Source organism: Paramisgurnus dabryanus, chromosome 17 (genome assembly GCF_030506205.2).
Source record: "Paramisgurnus dabryanus chromosome 17, PD_genome_1.1, whole genome shotgun sequence".
Lineage (NCBI taxonomy): Eukaryota > Metazoa > Chordata > Actinopteri > Cypriniformes > Cobitidae > Paramisgurnus > Paramisgurnus dabryanus.
The window spans coordinates 11,428,854-11,440,532 of NC_133353.1; the positions used below are offsets into that span (position 1 = coordinate 11,428,854).

Here is an 11,679-nt window from a genome sequence, read left to right on the forward strand (position 1 = left end):
GAAGCATCCACTGATCCAAAAACAGTCAAAACCTTAGGTATGTTTTCATCATCCTTCTGACTCTGAACTCTAACAAAAGTCCTTTGCAATTTGTTCAAAAGTTTGGACTTCTAAAGAAACCTACCCATAATTGAAAGGTGATTATAAAAGAACAAATGAAGATAGGATGAAAGCAGAGGGTCTGTTCTTTCATTTAATATACACAGATCTATGAATATTTGAACTAGTCTCCGCCTCTACTCCATTGCACAGCTCGGACCATAGAAATAAATATTCGGATTAGTCCCCACCTCCATCCTTTCCTATTTGTAAATGTATACTATTTTTGCTAGTTTCAGACACATAACTGCAAAGTCTGTTTTTAGCGCTAACGTTAGCAGGTTGGATTATTACACACTGCACGTGAGTTCAGCACATTTGAGTTCAAATGTGAATTGGTTACATGTGTGTGATGAGATGTCCTTGGAAAACTTAAATATTATGAATAACATATTCAGCAATGGTGTTGAATGATAATTTGCACATGATTTGACCTAAAGCATATTAAAGCACTACAAAGACATATAAACGCCAAAACTTTAGGTTTTAACTTTAAGTTTAACAATAAGGTGACTTTTTTTCAGTAAAAGACTCGCATTTACACACCTGTCTCAGATGGCGGTTAAATCAACACTTGAGCCAAAATTGATACTCATAAAAGCCTTCAGACCTATGAGAAAGCTTTTTCCTTTGGAACTGTCTCAAAGTTTTAGACAAGGCTATGATCGATAAGCTTCTTTTTTCTGTATTTTTATTGTGTTGTTTGCTGTAATTCTCTTTATCTGTCTTGCAGGAATAGCCATTCTTAAGATCTAAGCTGCTGTTGGAACCTTTGTGACCTTCACAACAAAATTTGCGTTGTGCTGCCACCGTGTCATTTGTGGCAGCTAAATTGAAGCAGCATTGTAATCTTCTCCCACACGTCTTGCTCCTCGCCGTGTGTGCTGGAAGCCCCGGGTGGCAGCTCTCTCATTCCACTGTCTGTCTCCCTGCCCGCAAGCATTTCATTACAAACAATGACCTGAAGCCACACAACATCTGCTGTCTGAAAGATGATGTTTTCACTGCCAAAGCTCTTTTCGGTCACAGTGTACTCTAGACCAGTAGTGTGATGAAGCAATCTACACCCTACAATAACTCACATCAATGGGGTTCACTTTATGTGCGAAGGGTGTAAAATTAACTTGACACAAAATGGACCACAGACATGGGCTTCTCAATGGCCTGGCTAAAAAACTGGAGTATGAAAACAGGCCTGTGTTTCTAAACCTGGGCAACAGGTGGACGAGTGTTTTGACTATCATAGAATACAGCAGAGTACCACACCAGGCATGGGGCCATTGGATAATGGGGTCTGTAAGAAAAATCAAAATCTTGAGCTTCATTTTTGGGCTTATGGTCACCGTTCTCATCATGGCTTCTTACATTTTGACGAGGGACCAGAAAGGAATTTTTCTAACCCCATCACCGTATCACTTTACTGTAATATCTCACCCTGCACAGCTGAATCTCAACCTGACCTCCATCACAGACTATAAAACTGAGAGAGAGATGGTGAGAAACATTGTGGCCAGAGTGGACTTCAGAAGCAGAAGAGTTCCTGATATCAGAGAACTGCGAGAGAAAGAGCCACATGTATGTACATTTGAATTATCTTATTAAATGTTTTTTTAAACAATCCAAAATTAACAGTAAACATGATAATAATAGTAGGCTATGTGATCCTGCCTGTGAAATCAAGGTTAAAGTGTCATAATAAAAATGAGATTAGAAGCATAATTTTTATTTTTACTTACTGATTTCACATTGATTTGAATCCTTGATATGACCTTTCTCAGTCAGTATTAAAGATATCAAGGTTATATTAACATAACATTTTATTTTATGTAAAATCATCTAAAACGGTGAATCTTAAAAAACATTATCTGGGTTTTTACAGGCAGGGTCACGCATACAAAAGTTGATTTATTTCACTAATTCCATTAAAATGTGAAACTTGTATATTGTATTCATTCATTACACACAGACTGATATATTTCAATTGTTTATTTCTTTTAATTTTGATAATTATAACTGACAACTGAGAAATCCCAAATGTAGTATCTTAGAAAATTAGAATATTACTTAAGACCAATACAAGAAAGGATTTTCAGAAATCTTGGCCAATTGAAAAGTATGAACTTGAAAAGTATGAGCATGTACAGCACTCAATACATAGTTGGGGCTCCTTTTGCCTGAATTACTGCAGAAATACGGTGTGGCATGGAGTCGATCAGTCTGTGGCACTGCTCAGGTGTTATGTGGCCTTCAGCTCTTCTGCATTGTTGGGTCTGACATATTGCATCTTCCTCTTCACAATACCCATATTTTTTATGGTGTTAAGGTCAGGTGAGTTTGCTGGCCAATTTAGAACAGTTCTTAAACCAGGTACTGGTAGCTTTGGCACCGTGTGTGGTTGCCAAGTCCTGTTGGAAAATGAAATCTGCATCTCCATAAAGTGGGTCAGCAGCAGGAAGCATGAAGTTCTCTAAACTTCCTGGTATACGGCTGCGTTGACCTTGGACCTCAGAAAACAGTGGGCCAACACCAGCACCCCAAACCATCGCTGACTGTGGAAACTTTACACTGGAACACAAGCAACGTGAATTGTGTGTCTCTCCACTCTTCCTCCAGACTCTGGGACCCTTATTTCCAAAGGAAATGCAAAATTTGCTTTCATCAGAGAACATAACTTTGGACCACTCAGCAGCTGTCCAGTGCTTTTTGTCTTTGAGATGCTTCTGATGCTGTCTGTTGTTCAAGAGTGGCTAGACACAAGGAATGCGACAGCTGAAACCCATATCTTGCATAAGTCTGTGCGTAGTGGTTCTTGAAGCACTGACTCTAGATGAAGTCCACTCTCTCTGAATCTCCACCACATTTTTAAATGGGTTTTGTTTGACAATCCTCTCCAGGGTGCGATTATCCCTATTGCTTGTACACTTTTTTTCTACCACATCTTTTCCTTCCCTTCGCTTGAATCGCCTCTCTATTAATGTGCTTGGACACAGATCTGTGAACAGCCAGCCTCTCTTGCAATGACCTTTTGTGCCTTGCCCTCCTTGTGCCAGGCATCAATGGTCGTCTTTTGGACAACTATCAAGTCAGCAGTCTTCCCCATGATTGTGTAGCCAAAGGAACTAGACTGAGAGACCATTTAAAGCCTTTGCAGGCGTTTTGAGTTTATTAGCTGATTAGAGTGTGGCACCAGGGGTCTTCAATATTGAAGCTTATCACAATATTCAGATTTTCTGAGATACTGAATTTGGGATTTTCCTTAGCTGTCAGTTATAATCATCAAAATTAAAATAAATAAATATTTGAAATATATGAGTCTGTGTGTAACAAATGAATATAATATACAAGTTATACTTTTTATATGGAATTCATGAACTTTTTTATGATGAGCAGCACCTGTAATTCATAAAAAAATATATTTGCATAAGATCATTAGCAAGCATCTAATTTTGGGTAGTTAATTCATAATGTAACATTCATAATGTGATACATAATGAAATCATGTTGTTCTAAACCTGTATGAGTTTCTTTATTCTGAATAACACAAAAGACGATATTTTGATAAATGATGTTAAGCACACAGTTGACAGCACCCATTGACCTCCATAGTAGGAAATACAAATACTACGGAAGTCAATTGGTTTGCAGTTTTAGAACAACATGATGATGGGTGAGTAAATGATGACAGAATATTCATTTTCGGGTGAATTATCCCTTGAATATTAATATTTTAAAATTTACATTCATAAAGCACCTTTATTTTCGTGTGTAAGAAAAAATGATATCTTGGGCCTTTTGTCACCCCCTCCTTTAAGTTCCTGTAGTGTGACGAACGAATTTAAGAGTTAGCCAAGAATCCTATTAAAAATGTTTATAAAGATAAACAGATGTTTACATACCTTCATAAGTACTTCACTACAACACAAATACACACTTATCTGCTCTTTCTCCTCCCCAGTTATTCACTGCCATTCCTCATAAGTTCCTTCCCAATCTCAAAAATCCATGTTGGTATGAGGAATTCTTTGGGAATATAACAGCAGATCCATATGGGAAAAACCTGTATGCGCTTTATTCAAAACGCTTTCAGGCGATATATGACCACTTGCGCAGGGCTTTTCCGGCTCACCTACATCAGTATGCGGGTAGACATTACCGTCTGCGCTGCCTGCCTTTTTTTTACATCATCGGGCAGCCCAAGTGTGGCACCACAGATCTCTACGACCGATTACGGCTGCATCCCGAGGTCCATTTCACTACTATGAAGGAACCACATTGGTGGACGAGAAAGAGGTTTGGTGAGTTTCGGATTCCACTGAGACTAATAAATCATACGATTTAAATGTGAAGTTAAAAGATTTAAATGAAAAATTGAGAAATCGCAAGCTTGAAATGTGAATATTTGTAATTAATGATGCTGTTTGGTTTTCTATGTTGGCAAGTCAAACACTCATCCATCTCTCTGTCGCTCTCATTTTCTTACTGTGCAGAGCATCTGCTTTATTTTTTCACAGATCATTGGGTTTAATCACATTTAATGCATTACACAGTTTAACAGCTACCAAACATCTGCCCTATAATTAGTGATGCTAGGACAAGCATCACTACAACTATTGCTTCTGCTTACAACGGAAATAGAGGTCCCACACAGAGGGACCAGATTGTCGAAGTGGGCTGTTTTGCCATACGACAACTGACGTAACTGATAATCATCTCACATTTGTCCCTTGATTTCAGGTATCATCAGATTGAGTAATGGTTTTCATAATCCATACCCACTGAAAGATTATCTGGATCTGTTTGACCAGGCATCCAATCATATTCAGGATCAGCTGATGAACGACTCCCTTCAAAGCCACCAAAAAGTTGACATTATAATAGGTAACGTTAACTTTATACCTTTTTCTGCCTCCAAAACATGATTTTATTTCATAATGATGGTTTCTCTGAGCTCAACAAATATTAGATGAAGTGAGTCAGACTTCATCCATTTCCACTTTTAAAAGGGACATTTCACAAGACTTTTTAAAGATGTAAAATACATCTTTGGTGTCCCCAGATTACGTATGTGAAGTTCTAGCTCAAAATACCATATAATTTATTATAGCATGTTAAAGCAACACTAAAGAACTCTGGCTCTTTGCTCCCCCTACAGGTTAGAAGCGTAATTGTTCATTACCACTGTCATAAATACTGAGGCATAGCTGGCTCTGATTGGATTGTAGGTCTGCCGTAAAGCAAGTTTTTGTAGTATTCACTCGGACTACAGGACCACTACCCGACGTTTGGAAACTTCTTTAGTGCGGTTTTGGTCGATAGAGGGCTGCAAAGCGAATGTGAAAGTGCTGTTCACCCTGTTTAGAGTGGATGAACGACTGAAACTGTTTTGGAAGCGTTATTTTAAGGTAAAAAAAACTCTTTGGTGTTGCTTTAAAATTGCCACTTTGTAGGTGTGATCAAAAATGTGCTGTTTTTGGATGTGTCCTTTTTAATGCAAATGAGCTGATCTCTGGACTAAATGGCAGTGCCATGGTTGGATAGTGCAGATTAAGGGGCGATATTATCCCCTTCTGACATCACAAGGGGAGCCACATTTCAGTGACCTATTTTTTACATGGTTTAACAAAACTAAGTTACTGGGTTGTTATTTTTTTTTAATTTTCTAGATTTATAGAAGCACTTGGGACCCAATTATAGCACTTAAACATGGGAAAAAGTCAGATTTTCATGATGTCCCCTTTGAGTATATTATTTGGTATGTCCACCTTTTGCAGCAATTACAGCAGCACAGCTATCTGGCAATGTCAGTATATTTTCTCAAAACTTATCAATAATGTTATCCCTCAAGCCAAAGGCTTTCCTTTGAATGTATAACTAGTGTTTATTTTTCAACTTGACCCAAATTTGCTAGATGGGGTTGACGTCCTTGTGATGGCTTTATTCTATGGTTTATGATGATGACTGTAGTGGTAAATACTTTAAATATGTATGTAAAATCAAAGTTTTAGGTCAGTGCAGATAGCAGAGAGAGTCTTTGAGTTATGAGTATGAGTATGAGTGAGTTTTTTTAATATATTGGATTATAATTTAAATTGATTTGACAAACTAAGAGCTTTATTATATCGCATTTTGTATGAAAGCACAGACTTTATTTCCCATTAGAGACTTCAGGGTCAAAATCTACCCCTCTGTTATGAATATAAATTATGAAAATATTAATGGAAACCGCTTTCTTTGTCCACCTTTGGTACCTGTGACATCTCACAATCCTGTGAATATAGCTCAGTATTCGGTTTAAATTATTTAAAATGGTGTCCTGAATGGGTTTGAATCTAAAGTAGTTTATTTTGCTAGGTTAAAGGAACATTCCACTTTTTTTGAAAATAATAATTTTTCCATTTTCCAGCTCCCATAGAGTTAAACATTTGTATCTTACAGTTTTGGAATTCATTCAGCTGATATTCGGGTCTGGCGCTAGCACTTTTAGCATAGCTTAGCACAATCCATTGAATCTGATTAGACCATTAGCATTGTGCTAAAAAATAACTAGAGGTTTTTTAATATTTTTGAAACTTGACTCTTCTGTAGTCACATTGTGTACTAAGAACGATGGAAAAGTAAAAGTTGAGGTTTTCTAGGCAGATATGGCTAGGAACTACACTCTCAAGCTGGCGTAATTATCAAGGACTTTGCTGATGTAACATGGCTGCAGCAGGCGCAATGATATTACGCAGTGCCTGAAAATAGTCCCCTGCTATTAAAAGTAACCAAGGGGACTATTTTCATGCAGTGCGTAATATCACTACGCCTGATGAAGTCCTTGATTATTACACCAGTTTGAGAGTATAATTCCTTGCCATATCCGCCTAGAAAATCGCAACTTTTAATTTTCCGTCGGTACATGATGTAACTACAGAAGAGTCAAGTTTTAAATAGGAAAAATATTGAAACTCTTTGGTTATTTTTAGTGCAGTGCTAATGGTCTAATCAGATTCAATAGATTGTGCTATGCTATGTTAAAAGTGCTAGCGCCAGAACCGAATATCAGCTGAATGGATTCCGAAACGAAAGAATCAAATGTTTAACTCTATGGGAGCTGTAAAATGAGCATGTTTTCAAAATAAGTGGAAAGTCCCTTTTTAAAGTTCATCTTTTGATAATCATTGTCGTCAATAAACGTTGTTTTGTTAAGCTCATTAGATTTTTTTTCTAGATCATTAAAAGTGATGTTTTCTCAGGTGGTGTTTTATACAAAAACTTGGTAATGTAAGTCATTGTCTCTTTGACAGGTGAAGCAAGCGCATCCACTATGTGGGACAACAATGCCTGGGTTTATTTTTACGACAATGGTACGGCGGTGGAGCCTCCTTTTTTGGTACAAGATTTCATTCATGCTGTGCAACCAGATGCCAAATTTATTGTAATGCTCAGAGACCCCGTAGAAAGGTACTATTTTCTTTTTTCAAATCTTTATATTCATCCTTATGGACAAGATATTATAACCAGATTTTAAGTATGCATGAAAATGCTCTTTTGATTCTCTTCCTACCTTATATCATGTATTTGTGTGTGAGAGAGCAGGCTTTACTCGGACTATCTATATTTTGGTATGACCAATAAATCCGTTGAGGATTTTCATGAGCGAGTATCAGAATCACTGCAGCTGTTTGAAATCTGCTTGGCTGAGAGATCCATCCGATCCTGTATTTACAACACCACTCTCAACAATATAATGCCTGTGAGTTTTGCTCCATTTGTAAAACCTGATCATATGCATTGAAATACTATGATAAAGTGTACAGAACATTTTACTTACAAATTTTACATTTACTATTTTTTTCTCAAATATAGTTCACCCAGAAATGAAAACCCTTACATCATTTACTTGCCTTTGTGTGATTTTATATTTCGTAAAAAAGGAAATAAAGAAGTTTGAGAAAATATAATGACATCATTTTCACTTTAGGGGAACATTTCTTTAATTTATTAAAATGTTATCAGATCTTTTGAGTCATGGCTGATTCTCATTAGGTTCAAGCTCCTATGGTGGCTGGAATGAATTAAATTTCATTCAGTCGGATATGATGTAATTTGTTCAGCCAGGTGCACCCAGATAGATAAAATGCTGTTCTGAAGCTGTGAAGCCAAACGATTTTATTACTGTAGATTATTTTGCTGTAGATTAATTTTATTCATGGAAGTGATGCACCAGCAAAATACTTTTAATGGTGAATCATGGCTTATTATTTTCTTTAATTTATTTAATCAGGAACCATGCACATTAATAATATATAAATACATACATCTCATCCATAGTCCTTTTTAATAATATGGAATTGTTTTATACTTTAATATAGGACAAATAGACCTATGTATCAGGTTTAGGTTGGAGTAAATCAGATTTAAGATGATATTTTAATGTTAATGTACCAGTGCAGAAAATGTTTTTCTTAAAATTCTTAATCCTGACTGCTCTGCTGAACCTCTGGGTCCCTCTGTTGGTCAACTTATAAAATCACATGCTGTCATTCCTAACCCTGCAAGTTTTTTACCTTTTACAAATTGTCCCATCTGTCATTTTTTACGTTCTGAAGTGTGCTCATCAGCACCCCCTTTGCACCCACGATGTGGTCTTCAGTGTGCAGCAGGCTTCACACACTTTACCAACCCAGAAGTCCTTGCGAAAGAGCAATCAGACAAATCAGAAGATGGAAGGGAGGAGTTTACACTAATGGGCAACTTTTCTTCCTATTTCTGGTGTGATGTTTAAGTCTGTCCCAAAATACGACTTTGGTACGCCCTCGTGGACTCGCGTCTGTGGCACACTCCGGACTTCCCTGCTGAAAAAAAACAGCATCAAACCAGCATGGACCAGCATGGGAATTATGCTGGTGCTAATGCTGGTTTAGCTGGTGCTAATGCTGGTTTGGTGCTGGTTTAGCTGGTGCTAATGCTGGTGCTGATGCTGGTTTGATGCTGGTTTAGCTGGTGTTCACAAAAAAAACAGCACCAAAACACAACATATGCTGGTCTTGCTGGTATGCTGTTTTTTTCAGCAGGGTTGTGGTCCTCCTCAGAGTCCACACTTTGATGACATCACGTAGTCCAGACTTTAGGGACCCTTGATGCGAGTCCACGTGGGTGCACCAGAGTCCTATTTTGGGACAGACACGAGCATCACACCGGAAATAGGTAGAGAAGTTGCCCGTCAGTGTGAACTCTTCCCTTCCGTCGTCTGATTGCCCTTTCGCATAGACTTCTGGGTTGGTAAAGTGCGCAAAGCCTGCTGCAGTGCGGGCTTCGCTGAAGACCGCATCAAGGGGGCAAAGGAAGCGCTGATGAGCACACTTCAAAGTGTAAAAATGACAGATGGGACAACCTACGGACTCGTAAACCAAGCGAGAACGCGCAATTTAAGGCCACAAGACCGAAAGTCTACATGAAGTGCACCATTTGGGACAGGGCCAATGGTCCCTTAGGTCTGCACTACATGATGTCTTCAAAGTGTTCGGAGTGTGCCATTTGGGACAAGGCCTTACTAAGCATACTAGAAACTTCCAGGCAGGTGTCCTGTGGCAAGTCTGAGCTAAACTCTGTAGGACACTGGCCCTCCAGGACATGAAACGAAAAAATGACACTGATTAGCACTTCACTATCTGACTGTTTAGAAAATAAATGTTTGCTTCACCATAGCTATTGAATCTCAACAACGCTTGTTCAAATGCTGTGTCAAAATTTGATGAGCAAATCAAAAACATGGATATGCATGGCATTTGCGGCAATATAGATTAGCAGGAATGATCATTTCATTCCTTTTTTTCTGTAGGTGAGACTTCAGGTTGGGCTATATGTCATATACGTGCTGGACTGGCTGAGCATTTTCAGTAGAGAGCAAATTCTCATACTACGACTAGAGGATCATGCAGCTAACCGGAAAAACACTATGCGGAGAGTATTTGACTTTCTACAGTTGGGTGAGTTCATTTCCATATACTGTAGGACCAAGTGTCTATCTGTCTGTCTGATCTTTATCATTTGTGCTTTATCTACCTTTCAGGACGACTCACTCTGCAGAAGGAAGCAGACATTACAAAGAGCCCCGCCTCCAACACCAGAAGACCAGCCAATCGAAATCTTGGCCCAATGCTGCCCATAACCAAGGAGATTCTGCAAAGCTTCTACCGGCCTTTTAACCAGCACCTTGCCCATGTGCTTCGAGATCCTGCCTTTCTGTGGACGTAGTCCTGACAAAGAAGGAATTAAAAGAAATGCATTGTAACAAACAAAAAGAAACAAATTAAACTCTTCAAGTTGCTAAACCTGTGCCGGGTGGCTGGTTCACCTTTAAATTTAAATGAAGTATATGTGTACTGTATAGGTACCATTTTTTTATTTTGTTATGAGGTGCTGGACACTTTCATCACTGCACTTTGAGAGTATTTCTTCCCAGTGATTGACAAATAATCAATAGACAATTTATGTAATGCATCTGTTTGTAAGGATAATATGAGGTGTTTCAAAAAATAGAAAACTAACCGTTCTGTACAGCAAAAGAAGAGGTAGCCAACACTACAAAAATACACTTGAGAAGTCATAATAAACAATGTTTTGGATTTTACCTTTAATCCAAGTGAGTTTGGCTCAAGAATTCCGAGATGGCTCAGAGTTCCCTCCCTGTCCCTCAGCCTTTGACTTCTGACAATATGAAGGTTTGAGGAAACAGCACAAAAGTATTCATGTACATCGAACTTGAAAAATGAACGATGATGTCTGTTATGTAACTTTATAATGTTAGCTGATATTATAAATACAGAGATCAGGGCAAGAACAGATATCTTCCAGTTAAGTCATTAAGTTAATATTTTATATATTTTCTCATTGAACTGCAATAAAGTTTTTCTTTATATATATTTTTTATTTCAACATGTGTGGTAAACAAGTAAATTGTTTTCAAATATAGTGTCTTAGATGCTCAATGCATTGATAAACTTTGCATGCATGATTACCAAAAAATTTTACCTAAAAATATTACCTTCTATATTTACTAATGTGCTCTTATTTGATATGGCTTAAAGTGGTGAATTTCTTTCAGTCAAATCAGAGATTATTTTGTCCAAACGACAACAGAAACATATTTTCTTCACAGCTACTTATACACCTATAGGGGTGGTTTCCCGGACAGTGATTACTTTAAAGCAGGACTAGGCCTCAGTTTAATTAGGAAATACAACTGGTTTTAACAATCATGCATTACCAAAAACATTAATTATGTGCATTCTGATGCAAAACAAAGGGCATTGATATATGTCAAGTTGTTTTTATTTTTAGACAGCTTACATTTATTTTAGTCTAGGACTAGTCTAATCCCTGTCGGGGAAACCGCCCCATAATGTCCTGTGCAATACCCTGCAAGAAATAACGTTAAATAGCATAGAACATGTTTTTAACGTTACAACCAAATATACAGTCAGAATAAATGTATATAAGTTTTTGTCCTAATTAAGGTCTAGTAACGACATTTACCAAAAGACGAAAACTAACGAGATATATCTTGACTTACAATCTTCGTAAGGTGAATGCAGT

The 11,679-nt window shown here is 37.7% G+C and overlaps 1 protein-coding gene across 4 annotated transcripts in view; it reads left to right on the forward strand.

Moving 5' to 3' along the window:
• The window catches only part of chst15 (carbohydrate (N-acetylgalactosamine 4-sulfate 6-O) sulfotransferase 15), a 33,594-nt gene extending 22,592 nt beyond the window's left edge, over positions 1-11,002 (forward strand). For all 4 annotated transcript variants that reach the window (XM_065297404.2, XM_065297401.2, XM_065297402.2 and 1 more), the window contains 7 exons: positions 833-1,674; positions 4,055-4,394; positions 4,834-4,977; positions 7,386-7,542; positions 7,678-7,834; positions 9,923-10,070; positions 10,154-11,002. In XM_065297404.2, the coding sequence (XP_065153476.1) occupies positions 1,234-1,674; positions 4,055-4,394; positions 4,834-4,977; positions 7,386-7,542; positions 7,678-7,834; positions 9,923-10,070; positions 10,154-10,338 (1,572 nt within the window). In that variant the 5' untranslated portion in view covers positions 833-1,233 and the 3' untranslated portion in view covers positions 10,339-11,002. The remainder of the gene's footprint in view (positions 1-832; positions 1,675-4,054; positions 4,395-4,833; positions 4,978-7,385; positions 7,543-7,677; positions 7,835-9,922; positions 10,071-10,153) is intronic.
• Positions 11,003-11,679: the final 677 nt, after the last annotated feature.